At 52.6% G+C, this 20,681-nt stretch overlaps 2 protein-coding genes and 2 non-coding genes across 6 annotated transcripts in view; 1 reads left to right on the top strand and 3 right to left on the bottom strand.

Moving 5' to 3' along the window:
* The first annotated feature begins 53 nt into the window (after positions 1 to 53).
* SERPINH1 (serpin family H member 1) lies at positions 54 to 6,398 on the top strand. 2 transcript variants are annotated; one of them, XM_018916939.3, is made up of 5 exons: positions 54 to 199; positions 2,737 to 3,350; positions 3,585 to 3,683; positions 4,042 to 4,274; positions 4,416 to 6,398. In XM_018916939.3, the coding sequence occupies exons 2-5, from the start codon at positions 2,768 to 2,770 to the stop codon at positions 4,716 to 4,718; spliced, it is 1,218 nt and encodes a 405-aa protein (XP_018772484.1). In that variant the 5' UTR covers positions 54 to 199; positions 2,737 to 2,767; the 3' UTR covers positions 4,719 to 6,398. The 2 variants fall into 2 exon arrangements, with proteins under 2 accessions (XP_018772484.1, XP_009090966.1); XM_009092718.4 differs by having other exon boundaries at positions 63 to 199; positions 2,734 to 3,350.
* A 2,158-nt stretch (positions 6,399 to 8,556) lies between these two features.
* Positions 8,557 to 20,681, bottom strand: part of RPS3 (ribosomal protein S3) — a 221,517-nt gene continuing 209,392 nt past the window's right edge. Inside the window, exons 1-7 of one of the 2 annotated variants that reach the window (XM_030233964.2) lie at positions 13,283 to 13,380; positions 12,397 to 12,527; positions 12,197 to 12,290; positions 11,368 to 11,462; positions 10,634 to 10,821; positions 9,276 to 9,472; positions 8,557 to 8,625 (exon numbers count right to left, since the gene is read on the bottom strand). In XM_030233964.2, coding sequence (XP_030089824.1) covers positions 9,279 to 9,472; positions 10,634 to 10,821; positions 11,368 to 11,462; positions 12,197 to 12,290; positions 12,397 to 12,527; positions 13,283 to 13,312 — 732 coding nt within the window. In that variant the 5' untranslated portion in view covers positions 13,313 to 13,380 and the 3' untranslated portion in view covers positions 8,557 to 8,625; positions 9,276 to 9,278. Of the gene's footprint in view, positions 8,626 to 9,275; positions 9,473 to 10,633; positions 10,822 to 11,367; positions 11,463 to 12,196; positions 12,291 to 12,396; positions 12,530 to 13,282; positions 13,381 to 20,681 lie in introns of those variants that run through there. The other variant, XM_050972111.1, reaches the window with a different exon arrangement.
* LOC115484900 (small nucleolar RNA SNORD15) lies at positions 9,787 to 9,934 on the bottom strand. The gene has a single exon (XR_003945634.1). It is a non-coding gene; the product is annotated as a small nucleolar RNA SNORD15 (small nucleolar RNA).
* LOC115484901 (small nucleolar RNA SNORD15) lies at positions 10,939 to 11,085 on the bottom strand. Its single transcript, XR_003945635.2, has one exon. It is a non-coding gene; the product is annotated as a small nucleolar RNA SNORD15 (small nucleolar RNA).

Below are 20,681 nucleotides of genomic sequence, written 5' to 3'. Positions count from 1 at the left end.
GCGCGGGGCCGGCATTCCCTGCCATTGGCGGCGGGCCGGGAGAGAGCCGGGACGGATCCTCCCCTTCCTCTCCCTCCCCAGCATTTTTGAGAGGGTTTTCCCAAGTTTCCAGAAGTTTCTCCCCGGCCCCTTATATACCCCCTCCACAGGACCAGGAGGTGCACAGGGAGCCGAGCAAAGCTGTGTCCTGACCCCGCAGGTAAGGGAGGGACCCGGAGACCCCGGGCGGGCAGGGTGGAGACCGAGCTGAGATTGCAGCAGGGTGAGGGGGGATTTTGGGGTCCTGCAGCCTCCTGGCTGGAAAAAAAAAATCGGGGGGACGTTTATGGCATGGGACAAGGGGGTGTGGGGGGGTAGGGTGCAGTGGGGTGGGTGGATAGGGGCACAGACTGTCCCATGAGCTGGCTCTGGGTTCTTGAGGAAAAGCATTAAAAAAAGTCCCCCAGTCGCCTCCAGTTTGCAAGAGGTGGTCACAGTGAAGCAGCGGGAAAAGCTTTCAGAGAATGATAAAAAAGAAAAGGGGGATAAGGGAAGCTTTAGCTTGGTGTGGGTGGAATCCTCCAGCCCTGCTCTGGCTCAGCCTGGGAGCCTGCAGGACCCTGGGCACCATCCCAGCACAGAGCTCTCCCTGCAGCCTCCTGCCACAGCATGGCCCGACCCTGCTTCTGCTGCCTTAACCAAGTGTCACATCTCTCTGGTGACACGGAAATGGCCTTTTGCCTGCAGTCCTGTGCCCCGCAGCTCTGTCCTGCTCCTGGGAGAAATCACATCCCACCAGGAAAGAGGGTCCCGGCAGCCACAGGGAAGGCTGAGGAATGCCACGCTGGCACTGGGCGTCCCCTCGCTGTGGGAGCACAGGAGAGGATGGTGCTGGCTGTGCATTCCCCACATTCCCTCCATTTTCACCACGGGTTCTGAATTCACCCATAACCGCTGCCATAACCCAAGGATGGGCAAAATTTCTCCATCTCGGGCTGTGACTCAGCAGAGCCCAAATCTGCCACCCGGCCCTGAAGTAATGAACTTTTTTTTAATCTGAGGACGAAGCAGTGCAGGCCACCCCCTGCTCACAAGAGAACTACTCCATGTATCTGTTTTCTTTCAGAAAGAAAAAGGCAAACGTTGACCTCACTATGAAACAGTTTCAAGGTATCCTTAGAAATAAACGGGAAATAGAAAACCAGAAGGAGCCTCCTCACACTTCCAATGTTTGTCACCCTGGCTGCACTTTAAAAAGAGTGTTGAGGGCAGTTTTGAGCCTGTTGCACAAATCTTTGCTCTTGGGGCAGGCAGGATGGCTCCTCCCTTAAACAGCAGCCTTGCTCCCATAAAGGATTTCAGGCTGTAATTCCCACTCTGGCAAAGGGTCCCTGGTGGAACTGCGCACTCTCCTCGCCCGGGGCTACGTGCTGCGTGTTTCCTTCCATGAGTAATCCCAGCGGGCCCTTCGCTTCCTGCTGGGAATGCTTTAACCCTGCTGCAGCCTTTCCGTGCCTCCCCATGCCAGGGACAGCCCCTGAGGCTGGGCAGGAGCAGGGGGGGAGGAGAGGACCACCCAGGAACAGGACTGCAGTGTAGTGAAGCAGTTCCTGTGGAGGAGAAAGTCCCCAAAAGCTGGAGGGGGATTTAAGGCCTGAGGAGCTGCCAGCAGGAAGGTTTGCTGAGTGAAGGCAGGAGGGAGGGGAGGTGTGGGGCCAGGTGGGATGAGCCCCAAAGGGCTTCCAGGCACTTCGGACTGCTCAGTCTGCACATGGACCAGAGCTGGGGGCTCAGAGCCCTTGCTGGGGTGGGTTCACCTGCGTTGGGATGAGATCCACCCACCTCAGGCATGAACTGAAGGCTCTGCTGGGGAAAATGAGGCTCCCCCACCTCCCTCTGCCCCAGTACCTCCCTGGCAGGGCTGGACAGGCAAACCAAAACCGAACAGAGCTGCTCAGACAGTGCAGGATCTTCTCCAGGGCTGCTCTGGCTTTCCTTGGTGGAAGCTCACGTGCTCCATCTAGTGCCAAGGAATCTGAGGGTTTGGGGCCCAGGCCAGGGTCCCCAGAGAGGACAGTCCTTGCCATGTAGTGCCTGCAACAGTCCTTGGATCAAGGAGCAGCACAAAAATTTTTCAGCTTTTCCTGATCAGGGCAGAGGTTTCTTCCACTCTGGGGACAGCATCATGGAATGGCTGGGTTGGGAGGGACCTTAAAGATTACCTTTTTCCCCACGTGCTATGAGAAGCAAGGACACCTTCCACTGTCCCTGGCTGCTCCAAGCCCCATCCAACCTGGCCTTGGACACTTCCAGGGATCCAGGGACAGCCACAGCTTCTCTGGGCACCCTGTGCCAGGGCCTCACCACCCTCACAGGGAAGAATTTCTTACTGATGTCCAATCTAAAGCCATTCCCCCTTGCCCTGTGAAGATCACATGAGAAATACCTGTTGCTTACATTCCCTGACACTTCCTTAAACCATTCACTGTACGTTAACACTGGAATATAGGGAAACTGCTTAGGAAGGAAGCTTTCATTCCAAATGCACAGGCTCTGCTTGCCAGGGTGCAGCCTGCACTCCTGAAGATTAATTGTTGCTCAGAGTGGACTTGGGATGGTTGCACCCCAATGAAGCGTTGGGGCAATGTCACTGTCACTGGAACCAAGGAGTGGGTTTCTCTGGAAGAGCCCCTGGGATCTCTGGATGCTCCAGGAAGGCTTTGGCTCATGCTGATGATGCATTTTCTTGCTCAGCAGGTCCTGGGAGGTGCTGGGTGCTGCTGAAGCCATGTGGATTATCGTGGGGCTGGCCCTCCTGGGCCTCGCTGCGGCCGTGCCCTCGGAGGACAGGAAGCTGAGCGACAAGGCCACCACGCTGGCCGAGCGCAGCACCACGCTGGCCTTCAACCTCTACCACGCCATGGCCAAAGACAAGGACATGGAGAACATCCTGCTGTCCCCCGTGGTCGTGGCCTCGTCCCTGGGGCTGGTGTCGCTGGGGGGCAAGGCCACGACGGCCTCGCAGGCCAAGGCGGTGCTGAGCGCCGACAAGCTGAACGACGAGTACGTGCACAGCGGGCTGGCCGAGCTCCTCAGCGAGGTCAGCAACAGCACCGCCCGCAACGTCACCTGGAAGATCGGCAACCGCCTCTACGGCCCCGCCTCCATCACCTTCACCGAGGACTTTGTCAAGAACAGCAAGAAGCACTACAACTATGAGCACTCCAAGATCAACTTCCGAGACAAGAGGAGCGCCCTCAAGTCCATCAACGAGTGGGCAGCACAGACCACGGATGGGAAACTCCCGGAGGTCACCAAAGATGTGGAGAAAACTGATGGGGCCCTCATTGTCAACGCCATGTTCTTCAAGCGTAAGTTCTACCTTCAGTTCTCGGTACGAGTGACCCAAAACAAGCCCCGAGCCAACACAGAATCATGGAATGGTTTGGGATGGGAGGAGCCTTAAAGATCATCCACCAGCGCCAAGGGAAGGTGGACAAATCCTAGGTCCACTGGAGGCAGGTCTTTGTCAGTGGTTGGGAACTGTGCATGGACTTAATGCCCATTCCATTTTCTTACAAGCTGTGTTTCTCTCTCTCCTGCAGCTCACTGGGATGAGAAGTTCCATCATAAGATGGTGGACAACCGTGGCTTCATGGTGACCCGTTCCTACACCGTGGGTGTGCCCATGATGCACCGCACAGGTGAGTGGGAAACCTCCTGCTCCACCAGCTGGAGTTAGGGTCACTGTTCTCCCTTACCCAGATTTCCACCAGCTGCTTCCAAAACTGTTTTGCCTCATGAGAGAGAACAAAGCAGGGAAGTGTTTGTTCTACTGACTCAGTCTCCCTGTGAGCAGAGAGAATCCATGTTTACTATGAGCTGCTTGGCTGCTGGGAACAAATCCTAGCTCATGACACAAACGAGAGCCACAGCCAACTCCAGTAACGCTGGGCCACTTCCCAAAAGGATGTCCAGACTCACTTCCCTTCCTGGTTAGGGAAAATCCAAGCTGAATTCACTTTGCTCCACATCTCACTGTTCCCTTCTCCTGGTTTCAAGGTCTCTACAATTACTATGATGATGAGGCAGAGAAGCTCCAGGTGGTAGAGATGCCACTGGCTCACAAGCTCTCCAGCATGATCTTCATCATGCCAAACCACGTGGAGCCCCTGGAGAGAGTGGAGAAACTGCTGAACAAGGAGCAGCTCAAGACATGGACTGGCAAGATGAAGAAGAGATCAGTGGCCATCTCGCTGCCAAAAGTCGTCCTAGAAGTGAGCCACGACCTGCAGGTAAAGGAGGTCCTTAAACAGCTGGGCCTTATTACAGTTCTTTGGGATGGGGGGATGGTGGGTTATCCATGCCTGCTGCCCCTCTTCCCTCCTGCACTGTGTCATCTCCGGGAGGGTTGCTGACCTCTTGTCTCCTCCTAGAAACACTTGGGTGGTCTGGGCCTGACAGAAGCCATTGACAAAACCAAGGCTGACTTGTCCAAGATCTCCGGCAAGAAAGACCTTTACCTGTCCAACGTGTTCCATGCCGCGGCTCTGGAGTGGGACACGGAAGGGAACCCCTACGACGCCGACATCTATGGCCGAGAGGAGATGAGGAACCCCAAACTCTTCTACGCTGACCACCCCTTCATCTTCATGATCAAGGACACTAAAACCAACTCCATCCTCTTCATCGGCAGGCTCGTGAGGCCCAAAGGCGACAAGATGCGCGACGAGTTGTAGTTGGGTTTGTTTTGGTTGGGTTTTTTCCCAGAGCTTTGGTTTGTGTGTGTTTTTAGGGGGGCATTTTGACAAATGGGAAACACTACTTTGTATCCTTCTCGAACCATGGGTGCTATTCAGACCAGGGTGCATTGTGAGGAGAAACCAGCGTACACTTTACCTCACCCCACAATCCAGATTGCACAAACCCACCTCCAGAGAGGAGCAGGGGAGCCTGGCACCAGAGGGTCACCAGGAGACAGCTGAGGTGGCCACCTTGAAGCCGAGCTCCTCCCTGCACTGGTTAAGCCTCCTGCTCAGCTCCTTGCTGCTCCACCAGCCCTGCCAAGGCACCACCCTCCCATCCCAAATGCTTGCATCCCACCACAAGCTTACCGCTGCCGCTTTTCTCCCACTTGGGTGCCCTGTGGCCCTGCTCCAGAGCTGCTCCTGCTTTTCTCTTCTCTCTCCAGGGGTGTGTAACAGAGCTCCAAGGGCCAGCTGGGCAGTCCAGCCCCTGCAGGGCCCTGGAGCAGAGCAGGAGGCAGCATGGGAGAACGGAGATTGTATGGAGTTGTGCCCTTCTGTCCTGCCTAACCCTGTGTCTGTGCTCGATGCTTCAACCACAAGAGCTCCTTAGGGAGAGCATCAAAGCCAAGAGCAGCTTGGATCAACACTTTATGGAGAACTAAGGGGCTCTGGGATGTCAGGGAGAGCTCAAAGCACAGCTTGGGTTCCTAGAAAGAGTAACCTAAAGGTTCTTTAACACTCCACCTCCCCCTTGGGATCACTGAGGGGCCAACAGCTGTAATTAAACACGCAGAGAACTCACTTCTCTTGGAAATGCTCTGCATCAGCCTGAAGGGCTGGCAAAGACTCCATTCCCACTGCCAGGGCTCTCCCAGAGCTGGTTCCAATCAGCTCCCTGTGGAGCTGACCCAAAGCACTCCTGGCTAGCTTCTCGCAGGGAGGTGGGATCAGGGTCACCTCCACTTTCTTGCTTAATTAAACACAAAGCTTTAAAGCTGCCATTACCTGACTTCCTAATTATGCTCTGCTGAAGCTCCATGGTACTTTAGCTCCCTGTCTGCTGACCTGGATAAGGGAACCCTGAAAAACAAAGGTATTTATAGTTATATTTATGTCTGATAATTAGCAGGTTTCACAGCCTGATCCAGGCTATTCCTAACTTCTTTTCAAGGGATATCATCAGGTCAGTACTATTTAAAGGAGCTGATGTTATCCCAGGAGCATTGCAGCACTTGCCACGCACTGAGAGACACCACAAGGCAAACACTGAGATGATGAAAATGAGGGAAATCCCTGCATCCCAAAGGAATTGCCAGTTCCCTGAAACCTGCATGCAGCACCTACATAGCTTTGCTTTATCTCCCTGCCACTTTTCCCTGCTGCCATAGAAGCCCAATACTGCATATTCCCAGGTGCTGGGAGGCAGGAGGCAATACCAGGTGTGTCCCCAAACGTGGGACACTTCCAGGTGATGCAGTGCACTGAACCCACACACAGAACTTTCTGGAGGCTGGACTGGGGGGTGGAAGGGGTGGGCAAGGCATGAACACACTTTGGGATATTGTGAATAATTTGCATCGTGTGGATGCAGGTGTCTGATGGCTTTTATTGTCTGTTCTTGTACCACACAGTGACAGTTGTGTAATTTTGCAATAAAACTTTTTCAATGAATCCCTGGTAGCTAGAATCCCTTGTAGAGCAAAATAAACTTAAGAGGGGTTCCTTGCACTCCTTAAATCCAAGACAACTTGAACTGCCAACTATGGACAAAAATTACTCAACGCACATGAGGAATTCCTAGAGCACATCAGTTATGAGAAAGGAATGCTCTTAGCAGATTTTCCCTTCACTGTTTTCTCCTGAAACTGCAAATATCCAACACCTTAAATGTTCCACAGATTAAGGACCAACTGGGCCATTCAGCAGAATAAAAACTGAGCTGACAGCCACAGGGACCAGCCTTCCTGACCCTACAAGCCAAAGCTCCTCCAGCTGGGACCCACTCTGGGGAAACAGAGGAAAAAACTGCAGGCTAAAGATACCTTTCCCAGGTGGAAAATCCAGCACTGGCAGACCCTGCTAATCCATGTTCTCCCACTGCTGGCAAGGGATGAACCTTCTGCCATTCTTAAGCAAAACTAAAGGCACAGACAAGTCCCCTTTTCCCTGGGCTGGGCAAGCACACACATCCCTGTGCAGCTCCCCCCACACTGGAAAAGCACCACATGCTTCCTAATTTTCACTAAACTGGAATTATTGAAGCCACCTCCAGCACCAACCACAGCAGGAACACATCAACCTGGAATAGCAATATTGAAACTAAGTTAAAAGCTTCCCAAAGCTCCTGAGTTCATCCTACCCCCAGCTCATCTTCCAGGGCTTTTGTCCAAGGAAAGCATCCATAAGACACAGGGAACTGAATGCGTTCCCTCCTATTTTGGAGCTTCTTTAAACAGCTCAGAGGGGTGGTAATTCCAGCCAAGACACTTGGAAAAGGTGTTCAGCTCACACTTACAGCCACAGCTCCTCTGGGCACCCTGAGCCAGGGCCTCACCACCCTCATAAGGAAGAATCCCTTCCCAATACCCCATCCATCGCTGCCCTCTAGCAGTGGAAGCCATTCCCTGTGTCCTGTCCCTCCCTGTCCCCAGTCCCTCTCCAGCTCTCCCAGAGCCTCTTTAGGCCCTGGCAAGGGGCTCTGAGTTCTCCCTGGAGCCGTCTCTTCCCCATTACTTGCATAGTTCTTGACTCTACCCGTGTTCAGCACTGTGAAATTAACAGGGTAATGGACAAGGTTGGAGAGCTTCTATTCAGGAAGAAGTGGAACAATCTCCCGGAAATCCAGCCCTCCCTGAGAGGCAGCAGGAGAGATTCCTAACCATCAACATCCACAACATTGTGTGTTTAAGAATTTAGAGACAACATGCAAAACCAGGTGTGACTTTTATTGCTTCATATCTCCCCACTTTCACACATTTCCTGCTCCTATGATCCGACAGAGCTGCATTGTCATATTTTATATTTTCAGATTATTTCCACATTCTAATTTGTATAAAAATTAATGTTGGCACTAGTCTAATATTTATATTACTATTTAAATCTCTGCACTGAATGGTGCACACAGAAACCTGAAATCACTGACAGTTAAGAAGGCACATCTTGTTTCTGGAACTCAACTGGACTCCCAGGTGTGCCAGAGAAGCTGGGAACAGCAAGGCCAAGGCTCCCTAGACAGACCAGTTCAAAATTCCAGTTCCTAAGTTGACTGCCTAATTCCTGCAGAGCAACCCCCTAAAAACAGAAATGTGGATGTGAAAGCTATTCCTAAACAACAAACAGGCTTTGAATTCCTCAAAATCTAAACTCCTTGATCCTGGCACATACATTATCTCCTGCACCAAACTTCCACCTTGCAGGTTAGGACAGAAGGTTTGAAATCCTGAGTGTCACTTTTGCTCTCACACCACAAATCCACACCCAAAGTTACCTGACCCTAACAGGAGCTGCACTGGCCTGGATACTGCCAGAAAAGCTCCCCCTTCTGGAAGCACTGGATAAGGGACTGGGATGGAGGGAACAGTCACCAGTACTCCATGGAGTGTGTGTAACTCATGACCCTCTGAACACAGGATTGCTGCTCCAGCTCTATCTATCACAGATATCAGTGCTTTATTCCCTCTTTCTTTGGATCAGTGAAGGTCACTCCAGACGGGGAACACAGCAACAGAATTCCTTTCACACCAAAGGTGGGAGCAAGGTCTTCCTGGAGTACATCTTGAGAAAATAAAAAGAAAAACAAAACAAAAAAAAAAAGCACCTTCACAAACACTGCCTTTTGTGATTTTATTAAGAGATGTTTTCAGGACAGACAAGCTTCTGGTTGCAGATGTTACAAACCCTACAACGAGAAACAAAACACTCAGTGAGCTGGGGGCAAACTCTTTTCCATAACCATCATCCTATTCCAAACCAAGAACAAACCAAACTTTCCAATTCACCTGCATTTCTCATTTTCTGCTTCTTGGCCAGTGATCCCCATTTTTCCCATTGAGGCAGATCTTGCAAGATTCCATTCCAACTGTGATAACTTCCTTACAAAAGCAGCCTACAAATTGTTTTCACATGGCTTCTAAGACTACCCCAAACTGGATCCTGGGGCAGGACAGAACGGATATGAGGAATATATTCTCTGTGCTGACAGCTGCACACTGGTACAACACCAACACACCCAAGACAGCCAACCCAAGCCTCTCCAACTGCAATAATCCAAGGTCTCCAAATCCATGCTTGTAAAACACAACATGGAACCAGGCATGTGGACAGATCCAACATCTTATCTCCAGAGGTGTGTTCTGAGCTGCACTGACACATATCGTGAACCCTGTCCCCTTCACCCAGTGCAATGCTCAAGCCTAACTCTGGTCACTGTGCTGGGCACAGCACAGCAGCTTGTCTTCCCAAAATCCCAGCTTTGTGCTTTTGGTGGCCTGAAACCTTTTCTACATGGGTCCTCAGCACACCTCCCTCCCTCTGCTCCCAGGCACTTACCCCTCAGGCAGTGGGCACTGGCTGAGGCATGGCTGGCTGTTCTGGTTTGCCACCTTTCTGCTCTGAAATGGGGGTGGTAGGCAAAATCTCTTCTTTGGGTTCCACGATGCTGACGTGGTCTGGCAGAGGCTTTTTGGGGCCAATCTTTCCACTGGGGTCCCAAGGCAACATAATCTTTACTTTGATTCCCAGTACTCCTGCAGAGTGACAGGACAAGGGAGACACAAAATAGATCAAGAGATGAGCACCAAGGTTACAAAATAGCTCTCTGCACATTGAAGATCTGCTGACAACACTGTAACACACACACATGCTACAGCCTAAAAATCTAATTACAGTGACTTAATATCAGTGTAAATCCAGGCAACCTAAAGTTGGATATCCAAAGCTATTCAACTCACCGCCTTGGCTGACTGCAGTTCTACCCTCAAGTCATTCTAAGGCTGGTTTTAATAAACCCTGTCCTCTTCCTCAGCTAATTTTTCTAGGAAATTCCACTTTTTTTAACATCCCTTCTCAGACAAATGCCTCTAAATCATCCAATGAGCAGGACACCCTGGCCAAGGCAGCCTCAGCACAGCACCACAGAACGTGGCACAGAGCAGGCTGCAATGACACGAGGATGTCCCTTCTGACTCGTCATCGTATCATCACCGAAGGGAAGGTGGAGAACAGCTCTGGCTTGGTATCCCTGCACCAGGAGCTCTGCAACTGGTGCAGGGATTAAAAGCCAGTTAAGACACACAAATCAGTTGTGTTTTAACAGGATGGAGAACAAGTGAAAGCAGGTTTAGCTGGGAAGACTGTCTGACACCTGCAGCATCCCTGCTTTCTCTGCCCATCCTGAGGAGCCAGGAAAACCAGAATCCCAACTGCCAAGGGCTCTTAAACCCAGGCAACAGGCACTTTATCTGGAAGATATCACCAGCCTCAGAGGCCCCAGGACCCAAGTGAGAGCGCCTGGAGAATCCACAGCCACATTTCTAACTGGAAACATTCAAACCCCATCAGCAGAGAAGTGGATACATGGTATAACCACAGTGCCTGCTGAAGGCCCCTTGGCTTCCAATTCCCAAATGGCTTCTACTTCAGATGTAATGTTCAATTCCCACAGTGAGAGTTCAGTTGCAAAAGACCAAGAAAACAGGATTTTCAGAGTCTGAACCATCCAGAACAGCACAACTCACTACTATGACATGAGAAGTGCATTGAAACCACGTGAGTTTCAACCCAAGGATGCCAGTGGAAAATCTCCAACCTGCAGGAACGGGATGCCAGAACTGAGATTTTTTTGTCTCTGCAGCTCTAGAGAAGGAGCCCAACAAAGCTGCAAAGGGATCTGCAGGCCAGGCACTCACCCTGCCGGAGTAGGACGTGACGCACGGCTGTGTCCACGTAGTAATTCACTGGGTCCCCACTGTGGATCATCAAGCCATCCACAAACTTCATGGACTTGGCCCGCTGACCTCGCAGCTTGCCAGACACGACGACCTCACAGCCCTTGGCCCCGCTCTCCATGATGAAGCGGAGGACACCGTAGCAGGCTCTGCAGGGAGAGGACAGCCAAGCCATGAGCCCGCTCTGCCAGACCCACAGGGCTCCCTGGAGGAATTTCACCACAATTCCAACCTCGGTTTCATGTGTCAGCAGCGCAGCTCCCATCCCTTCTCAGACAAATGCCTCTAGATCATTCACTGGTGACAGGAGGCTGCTGCTGGAGGACCCCACGCAGCGCCACAGAACGTGGCACCACGAGGGCACCGCCACCAGAGCCACCCACTTCTGACTCATCATCGTCTCATCACCGAGGGGATGAGAGCAGGGCCACTGCCACCTGAGCCACAGCACAGCCACAGGAAGACCTGAAATGCTGCTTGCCTCACTCCTCCACCCATTTATTCCCAAAGGAACACATCCAGCTTTATGCCCCACAGACAACCCGCAACCAGACAGAACACTCCAGAATTAACTGTGAACTGGACAGAGGTTTCAGCGCAGCATTACCAGGTTAAATTCTCAAACTGCAGAGGAGCTGTTTTTTGGGAACAGTCCTGGAGTCCCACGCCCCCCCACTGCAGGCTGCAGTACTCACCTGCGCACAGCCAGCCCTCCCAGGAGCTTGTAGCGCAGGGACTCGGCCTGGGCGATGGCACACAGACCCCTCGTGGCCACCTTCTCGGCGTAGAGCTGCACAGGAGAGAGGCACACTCACATCAGGGCTCCTTGCCAGGTCAGTCACAGAACCACAGCCTCCCATGCCTTGGAAAGTTCATCCACTGTCACCCCTGACATGGCCAGGGATCTTTCCACTAGACCAGGTTGCTCCAACCTGGCCTTCAACAATTCCAGGGATCCAGGGACAGCCACAGCTTCTCTGGGCACTCTGTGGCATTTCCTCACCACCCTCACAGTACATCTAACTTTTACTTTAGCAGAACACAGGAGTTTCATTCTACTCTACTCCCTACACTCAGTCCAGTTAATCCTTCCACATTTACAGGCAGCAGCAGCAGCTTTATCCTACAAACCCTTCCCTGTCTAACATGATCCAGCAGCACCAGCCAAGCTGGAATAAATGAGCACCCCCAGCACACACATTCCCCCTTCCTCCCTCCCTCATTTTCAGAGCAAGATTTCATGGAATAGAATCACAGAATCCTTTGGGTTGCATAGACCCTTTAAAGGACCCTAGTCCAACCTTCCCCTGGGAAAACACCAGTAACACTAAGGATCAAAAATAACTGGTGTGAAAACTTCTGCTTTTTAAAGATCCTTCTGCAGCAGAGCAGTTTCTTTGTAATTTATTTTATATTTCAGTGCAGGAGCATTTTGAGGCCAAGTAACAGAAGGCCCAAGTCATCCTGAAACCACCTTTCAGCTGCCACCATGCTGCCACCACCCTGTTCCCGAGGCAGTTTTACCTCCACGCTTCCCTCGGGGAATCCAAACCTCTTCTGCACCACAGCCGTCAGCTCCCGGATCCGGCGTCCCTTCTCTCCCAGGACATTCTGAGTTCTGAGGGAAAATAAGCACAGGACAAGTGAGAAAAGTGTCCCCAGGAGTGAGACTGGAGCCATCCCAGAGAGCTTTCAGAGCATCCAGCTCAGGAAGGCTGAGTTACCTGGTGGCAAGGATGATAATCTCAGTCCTGGTGGGAGTGACCCGGACTTCCACTCCGGAGTATCCATCCTCAGCCAGCTCCCGAGTCAGGAACTCGTTCAGCTCTGCTTTGAAGATACCATCAGCGACAAACTAAAACACAAATGGACAAAGTCAACGCCTTGTCACATCCTGAACTTGAGTGCAATTCATCCAAATTCCTCCTACAGCCTGACAGTCTCTCCTGAGAACAGAACACTCTCAGTTGGAAGGGACCACAAGGAACACCAAGTCCAACTTTTACACGAACAACCCAGGGACTGAACCCACAACCTTGACTTAATCATCACCGTGCTCCGCCCAACTCACGGTGCAGCAGAGGGGAAAAATGGAACCCCCTTCCCTGAATTCCTCAGGAATAATCCACTCCTGGCAGGAGCCTACATCAAGCACTGCCTGAGCCACAGCCACTGCTTACGCTGGGATCACAGGTCTCTGCTGGAATTCGGGAGCAATTTAAGGGAAAAAATGAGTGGGGTCCCATCCCCACGGGAAGCTGCTGCCGGGACTCCTGACAGCCCCAAACCTCCCTCGCTCCCCAGGACAGGCAGCGCCCGGTGCCCTCCCGGGGCAGCCACCAGCCGCAAACGCTTCTCCCTGGGAAGCAAAGGGAAAACCCCGCAATTCCCGGCTCCCGGCGCCGCTCCGCACCTCCGCGCGCGGCCATGGGGAAGCGCCCGCTCCATCCCGCCGCCATGTTCCCCGCCGGGCCCCGCGCCGCATCCGCCGCCATCCTCCCCCGTCCGCCGCCGCCGCCCGCCGTGCTCCCGCCCCGCCGGCTGCTGGGGCCGCCGCGGGCGGTGCAGCAGTGCCCCGCGGCCGCGGAGGAGCCGTGCGGCCGCGCTCACCTTACGCTTCTTGGAGATCTGCACCGCCATGTTGAGCCGGGCCCGGCGGAAAGGAAGGAGCAGCCCCCGCGGGCGGCGCTATATCCGCCTTCCGCCGAACCCCATTGGCTCGCCGCTGGCACGGCGGGCGCGAGCGGGGCACGATGGGAGATGTAGTCTTTGCCACGCCGCCATGTTGGCGAGGGCTGAGGCATGTGTACGGCCCAGAGCAGCGTTGAACGGACACGAGAGCCAGCAGGGTGTGAAATAAAACAGATAAATGATAATTCACCACCTGGAGACCTGCTGTGCCCAGGCGTTGCTGTCAGAGGGTGCTCTGCTGTTATCTCAAGAAGCACAGCACGGCTTGGTTGGGAAGGGACCCTAAAGCTGATCCTGTTCCACCCCTGCCATGGCAGGGACACCTTCCATTGCTCCCAGCCCTGTCCAGCCTGGCCTTGGGCACTGCCAGGGATACAGGGACAGCCACAGCTGCTCTGGGCACCTGTGCCAGGGCCTGCCCACCCTCGCAGGGAACAATTCCTGCCCAAAATCCCATCCAGCCCTGCCCTCTGGCAGTGGGGAGCCATTCCCTGTGTCCTGTCACGACACATTGGTTTTTAATGGTTTAAGGATTGTATGGGATTGCAAAAATATCAACAATAATGGACAGAGTTGATGCTTGGCCTCTAGGAAGCGGAGATTTAAACTGCATTTTGTCATGGATGTTATTATGGTTTGCAGCTGGACCTGATGATCCTGAGGACCTTTCCCAGCCCAAGTGATGCTGTGAAAATGCCCCCAGCAGGAACACGAGCAGGAGCAGGAAAGCAGAGGATCCCACTCTGCTCTCGGCCAGGGAAAAGCCTGGATTACCACTAGATGTCAGTGCAGACGGTTTCCAGGCTGGGAAAAGCCTCTTGAGTGAATAATAATGAATAAATGAATCCCCAGGGATCAGCTGATCCAGAACTGGAGGGATGGCAGAGCATCCCATCAAAGGCAGGTGGCGGTGGCGGCGAGGAATTGTGTCCCCTCTGTCACAGACACCTTTGTCTCGCTCCTGGTGTGCCCAGCCCTCCTGCCCTTCCCTGAGCCAGCTGCCCCTGCTCCCCCTGAGCCCAAGAGTCTCTGTCCCACACAGCATCAGCCTCTGGAGAAGTGTCCAGCAGCTGGGCATGTCTCTGTGCAGGGTGGGAACCCCATGAACGGGGGTCTCAAGTAATTTTCCTGGGAAGACCCTGCCAAGCTGCACAAACCCCACTCTGCTGTTTTCCACCATCCTTTCAGAGCAGAAAACATCTGCCCAAAAATCATCTCTTTTTTAGGCTGAGTTTACCCAGGAGGGGCTCACCCAATATATTTCTGTATAATATAAAGACAGCAAAAGGCAGAACATGAGCAAAAAGCCTAACCTTGATGTGTGTCCCCTTTTCCATGGCCTGTGAAGGACAAACTCTGTGTCCTGTCAGCATGGCAGGGTCAGCACCCAGGGCTGGAGCCAGGCACAAAGCAGGGCCTGGCTGGTGCTTGGCACCAAGGCAATGTCCCCTGTCCCCCCAGATGTGGCCTGGGGGCTCCAAGTGTGCCTTCCCCTAAGCATCAGCCAGCCCTGGCTGCAGCCTGAGCCAGCTCCCAGGGGCAGGGAATGGATGCTGGGCTCGTTGGAGATGGCCCTGCTCACTGCAGGAGGGTTGGATTAGCGGACCTTTAAAGGTCCCTTCCAACCTGAGCCATTCCCTGATTCTGTGAATTCACCCCTGCTCCATCCCTGCTGAAATGGAGGCTGGCAACAGCCCAAAAAAGCTGTGACACGCCTGCACCTCCTCCACAGAGAGCTCAGGTGAGGTCCAGCAGGTCCCAGTGCCTTCCCAGGCCCAGCAGGGACTGGGATCTGCAGCAGGCCTGGGACTATCCCTAAATCCCATGGTGACTGATGGACACCCAGGTTTCTGGGTCCCCACCCAGACCAGGATTGCACCCCTGCTGTCCCCCATTCCCCACCTCTTTGTGGAGCCTGGCCACTGGCTCAGGAGCTGCTTTTGTTCCCAAAGGATGTGCAGGAAAAAACTTTGGGGTTGTTCCAGCCATGATCCTCCCTGGCTCTGGGCACATCCCTGGGCTGCAGCCCCTGCTCTGGCAGCAGCACTTGGATCTCCCCTTGGACTGTGCAGGAGCAGAATCAGGGCAGCACGGGAAGGATGTCCCCAGATGTGGCACTTGGCAGCCACCCATGCCCACGGGGAGGGCCTGGCATGTGCTGGGAGGTGGTGCCAGGTTTCCCCTCTGTGGGGGACGTGGCTTGGAGCAGGTTTGGGAATGAGGAGCTGTCCTGCCTCCCCCAGCTCCATTCAGTGCCCAGCCAGCACCTTGGTTTATGGCAGCTGAGGGCCATTGCAATGAATCCAGCATCCCAGTGTCTGCTCCCTGGGAAGCTGGCTCCTCTTCAGGGCAGCAGGAAGGGCTGGCAGCCCTGGCAGGGAAAGGGCCAGGACAGCTTTCCCAGCTTGGTGGCACGCTGGGTTTTGGGATAGCCCCTGCTTTCTGTGGGCAGTGACAATTGGTGGCACTGGGAGAGAGTGTCCTGCCTGGGAAAGTCCCTGACTGCCATCGCTGCTCCCAAAATAAGGGACATCCTGCCAGGGACTGTGCTGGCTCTGCAGGAGGATAGGGAACAGCCCTGGGGTCATCAAAAACACAAACTGTGCAGGCAGAAGCACAGCCCATTCCTGCTGTGGTCCCTCCAGCTCAGACACATGCAGGATTTGGGGTGACACACCAAGCCCCATCACCTCTCTGGATATGCCTGAGCATTTCAGGAATCTCCCTTCCTGTTCCTTATGATTCCCTGGTGCTCCAGGGGGATTTGGACAGCTGCATCCCAACCTACATCCCTGCATTTCAATGCAGGAACCAGCAGCCTAGGACAGAAATCCTCCCAAATCACCTTCCCTATGACCATCAGAGGCACTGCAGAGCTCATGAATTTTCCCAGGGAGTAGCTGTGGAAAATGAAACCCCGGGTAGAGATGGACAAGATGAGATAGTTTGCATTAAATGAATGGAGATGGGTCATGGGAGGTAATTCCAGCAGAGATAAGATGAATTGCAAGCACCAGTTGTAAAGCATTTGTAAAGTCTAACTCAGCCAGGAATTTTACTGCAGGAGATGCTCTATTAGAATTTACTGCTGCAGTTGGAGCAGCTGCTACTGCCCAAGCTATAAACCCCTCACTGAGCTCCTCACCACTCCCTGGCACCTCTGGAAATCTTCCAGAGAAGATTGAGAAACGTTTTCTGCCTTCCCACATGGAGCAGCCCTTCAGAGGGAACAGGGCTGGGAGTCAGGGCCACATTCACAGGCCTTTTGTAAACATTTCACACCCAGCAGGATTTACTGTTCTCAGCTTGGCAAGAACACAGGGAATAAGTCCAGCAAACCTTCTGGAGGCAGGGGAAGGTGGCAGGATCCTGCAGGACAGGGATGGAAGAGGGTGTCCAGGCAGAGACAGCTCTCAGCTGCCCCAATCCCTGCAGCTGGAAGAGTGGGATTGAAACTCGGGCAGCACCAGCTCAGCTCCAGGCTAAGGATGAATAACTACTCTGGAAAGGTGTGTGGGACCCTCCAGGGGAATCCACACCTCTGAGGACCCATCAGAGCTTGAAAACCAGCCACCAAATGGGCAAAACAGAAGCTGTGCACTGGACACGGTCTGGATTTAACCCAGGAATTGCAGCACTCAGCAAGGTGTTAGTGGAGCTCAGTCTGAGCCAGCAGCCAGCTCGATTGTAATCCCAGCCTGTCACCTCCACCACATCTGATAAATTGCTGGCAGTGTTTCAGAGGCTGTTCCCAAACAGCTCCATCACTCTGACACCTTCCTTTGGGCATCTGCCCCGCTAAACAGGATTTTGCTTTGCTGCCCAGATTCACTTGAAGGACTTCAAGCAGGTTATTAAACAATTCAAACTTCCTATAGAAACAGGAAATGCAGTAAGGATGCTCAGTGTGCTGTTGAGCTGGGAATCCTGGGCTCATTACTATTTAATGAACCGAGTGGCTGCTGGCAGAGGTCATTCCAGCAGCTCACACCCGGCCCCAGGGCTCTGCCTGAGGGATGGAAATTGAAACTTTAATGGGCATTTCCAGGAGAGCAGCTTGCCCTGGCACTGTCACCCGAGAGCCAGCAGTTAAGCAAGTGATTCTTAATCAGTTTTCAAGCCCCAGGAAACAGGCTGAGGGCAGGAGGGGCTGTTTTGCCCCAGCACCACATCTTGTGATGATTTACAGGGGCACTGAGGTAAGGCTGGTGGCAAAGGCTCGAGGTGGAACTGCTGACATGACAGACGAGCCTGGAGGGACAGGACCAGAGGGAATGGCCTCCCACTGCCAGAGAAATCCATGGAGCCATCCATGTGGGGAGATGACACCTTCAACACAGCTGAAGAGCACTGGAGGCAAGAACCACTGATGGAACTTGCTGAGGCTGCAAGGCTCAATCCCAGACCCTCAATCCCAGATTTCAGCTCCCTGCTTGCACAAGGGGAAGCAGAACTGCTTTGCCAAGCTGAGCCCAGGTGCTGTGACAGCAGGGAGGGAGATGCTGGTCCAGAAGCAGCCTGGCAATACCCAGCCCCATGCCCTCCCTGCTTTCCTGTCCCCTCTCTGCCCCAGACACACAGCCAGGGAATGATAAACTGGCTGTAGGTCCAAGCACAAGGTTATTTTCTAGGACATTAAGCAGAACCCTCGGATGCCAGCTTGCAGGAGAGCCATGAAGAGTGACAAGACACCTGACCAGAATGCAAAAGCAGAGCTGCAAACTTAACACCTTTTTTCCCCCCTTTATCTGTTAAAAATAGCTTTAGAGGGGAAGCTCAAAGCAGTGTGAGGGGCTGCTGGCTTTAGAAAATGAGCAGTTTCAGCAGAAATATTCAGTGACCACCACCCAGAGAGCTCTGACTTTTGGTATCTCAGCCATCCACATCTTAAATTAAACATTCAAGCTGCAATGCAGCCCAGTTGTTCGGCAGGGGCTAATAAAAACCTGAAAGTCTTTACCCAGCTTCCTTTTCTGTAGGAATACCACCACTAACATCCCAGAATTATCTCCATCTACGTCTGCCTAGGACTCCAAATCAATAAATTGTCTCCTCACCCTCAGATTAGCTCGGTCAGGTAATTTTGAAAGCAGCAGCAGCACTTCCCCACTGTTAGGCAGAGGAGCTCTGGCAGCTGAATTAACATGAGATTCCCTCGTTATCCCAGAGCAATCCCCCTCCAACAGTGTCCTTGGGGAATAATTTGCACTGACCTCAACAATGAGGGAATTGAGAGTGCTGTATTTATTATTACTTACATTCATTGAATTTAATATTTGGAATGAAATTTCTGATTGGAAAGAAGAAAAACAATTGGACAAAAATAAAACTACCACCTGTTTTTATGGCAAAAAAACCCAAACCCACCCTTTTTAGAACAACATTACATTTTGCATTTCCCTCCTGCCACTTTCATCCCTGGCTCAGCCTCAGCTCTGATGTCCCAAGCACCCCATGAGTGCTCAGATCCTTCCACAGAAATTCCTGGCAAGTCCAAGCACTCACTGCTTCCCCTCTCTGCCCAAAAAAGCCTCCCTCTGCAGGGTCCTTCTCTCCTGGCATCCTGTCAGTGATGTTCTCAGAACCCCACAAGTCCTTTGGCCACATTCCCCCCTTTTTCCCTCCTCTTGCTGTCACACAAAGCATCCCCTCCCTCATTTTTAAGGATCAGCAACACCTTCTGCCCTCGAATTTCCAAGAAAAATGCCAATTCTCTTTAAAACCCCACAGCAAAACCCACAACAGGAAACCCTGGGAGCATGAACAGGGTGATGGATTAGAGCAGCTCCATCCTCAGAAACCAAGATGTTCTTATGAAGTGGGATTAATACCACAATATCCATTTTTTCAACCCCATAAACCTTATTCTTAATCCATCAGCTTCTCATGTCTCTTCATGCAAGTTTATTCCAGGAGTTAATCCAGGGTTGTTGCTGTTTTCCAGACAGTGCCCTCCCTCCATCCCTTCCCTTTGCTAAGCAAAGAGGGCCCAGTCTAAGAGAAATTAATTAGTGCAGTAATTTGCCCAGGACACAGAGGAGAAGCCGAATTTGTCCCACTCTGCAGGATTCAGCTGAATAAAAAAGACAAATAGCTGTGCTGTGGGATTTTAAAAAGCTGCTGTCAGCACTCCCAATGCAACCAGACCTGGAAATTCATTCGTCTTTCACTAAACAATGGAAAAAGGAGAAGCAATTACAGTAGACAAAACTAATTACAGCAGAGCTGAAGCACAGCTCACAGCACTCACTCTTCAATCTGCATTCAAAAAGAAAAATCCAACCCCAAAACCACTCCATCAAAAATGGTGAAAAACTGGGAGTGGGAGGAAAGTAATTTTGCAGTGGAAGGGGCACTTCAGCATGGCACAGACTGGTTTTTGGAAGGAGAAACCTTCAGGTGATGCTTGGCAAACAGGACACAGGGATTTATCCAGGAATGATGCCAGTGGGGAGAAGAAATGAGCTCCCAGCTCCTCCTCATGGGGCCCATTCCATGCTCACCTCACATCCAGGTGAGTTTTGGGTGGATGTTTGTTAGCTGCAAGAACTGGAGCATGGTGTTAGTAATGCCAAGGCCTGGGGTTAATCTGCAAGAGCTGCACTCCATGATCCTTGGGGGTCCCTTCCAGCTCAGAATGTCCTGGGATCTTTGTGGAGCTCAACTTGCACACTCGTGGCTGAACAGCTTCTCCTTCCACAGTGAAGACAGAGCACCCCCAAGGTGAGGCTATCCCCATTTCCTGTTCTTCACAGCCATCCCTGCCTGACCCAGAACACTCCAGGGATATTCACACCTTGGGGGAAATGACAGAAGAGAATCCAGAGCCTCCTGTAAAGCCCATTTAATCCCTGGCCATGGTCCAGGCTGGCAAGGGGCAGGGACAGCTTCTGAGAGAGGCAATTCCTGATGCCCAGAGCTGTATGTCCCACAGGCCTGCCTCCCCTTCCCTCTGGATACCAGCTGGGAAATCCAGCAGACAGCAAAAGGGAATTTTAAGAATCATTGCTTAACACAGAGACAGGCTGGAAAATGGATTGCAGGGAGAAAACCTGAGGTGGGAAAAGCAGGAGGAATGGGACTGGGCTGTGGATGGATGTGGCAGACACCATCTCAGGCCTCATTCCCTGGGGATGTGGGCCACACTTGGGATTTGAAAGCCTCCACAAGCCACTTCCAACACACAAAGCTGCCACTGGCCATGGCAGAATGTTGTTTTTCCCCTGGATCCATAAGGAGGTTCAGTCTGAAGCCTTGATCTTGGAACCCCATTCTTGAGTCTCCATGGCCACTGCACAGCCCTCAGCCCAACACAGAG

Source organism: Serinus canaria, chromosome 1, assembly GCF_022539315.1.
Source record: "Serinus canaria isolate serCan28SL12 chromosome 1, serCan2020, whole genome shotgun sequence".
Classification (NCBI taxonomy): domain Eukaryota; kingdom Metazoa; phylum Chordata; class Aves; order Passeriformes; family Fringillidae; genus Serinus; species Serinus canaria.
This window is presented reverse-complemented; position numbering and strand designations above follow the sequence as displayed.

What these genes read in the sequence shown, in the direction of transcription:
- SERPINH1 (XM_018916939.3), top strand. Translation starts at nt 2,768, where the DNA reads ATGTGGATTATCGTGGGGCTGGCCCTCCTGGGCCTCGCTGCGGCCGTG. An exon ending in CAACGCCATGTTCTTCAAGC is followed by an intron (nt 3,351 to 3,584) that starts GTAAGTTCTACC and finishes TCTCTCCTGCAG; the next exon opens with CTCACTGGGATGAGAAGTTC. An exon ending in GCCCATGATGCACCGCACAG is followed by an intron (nt 3,684 to 4,041) that starts GTGAGTGGGAAA and finishes CCTGGTTTCAAG; the next exon opens with GTCTCTACAATTACTATGAT.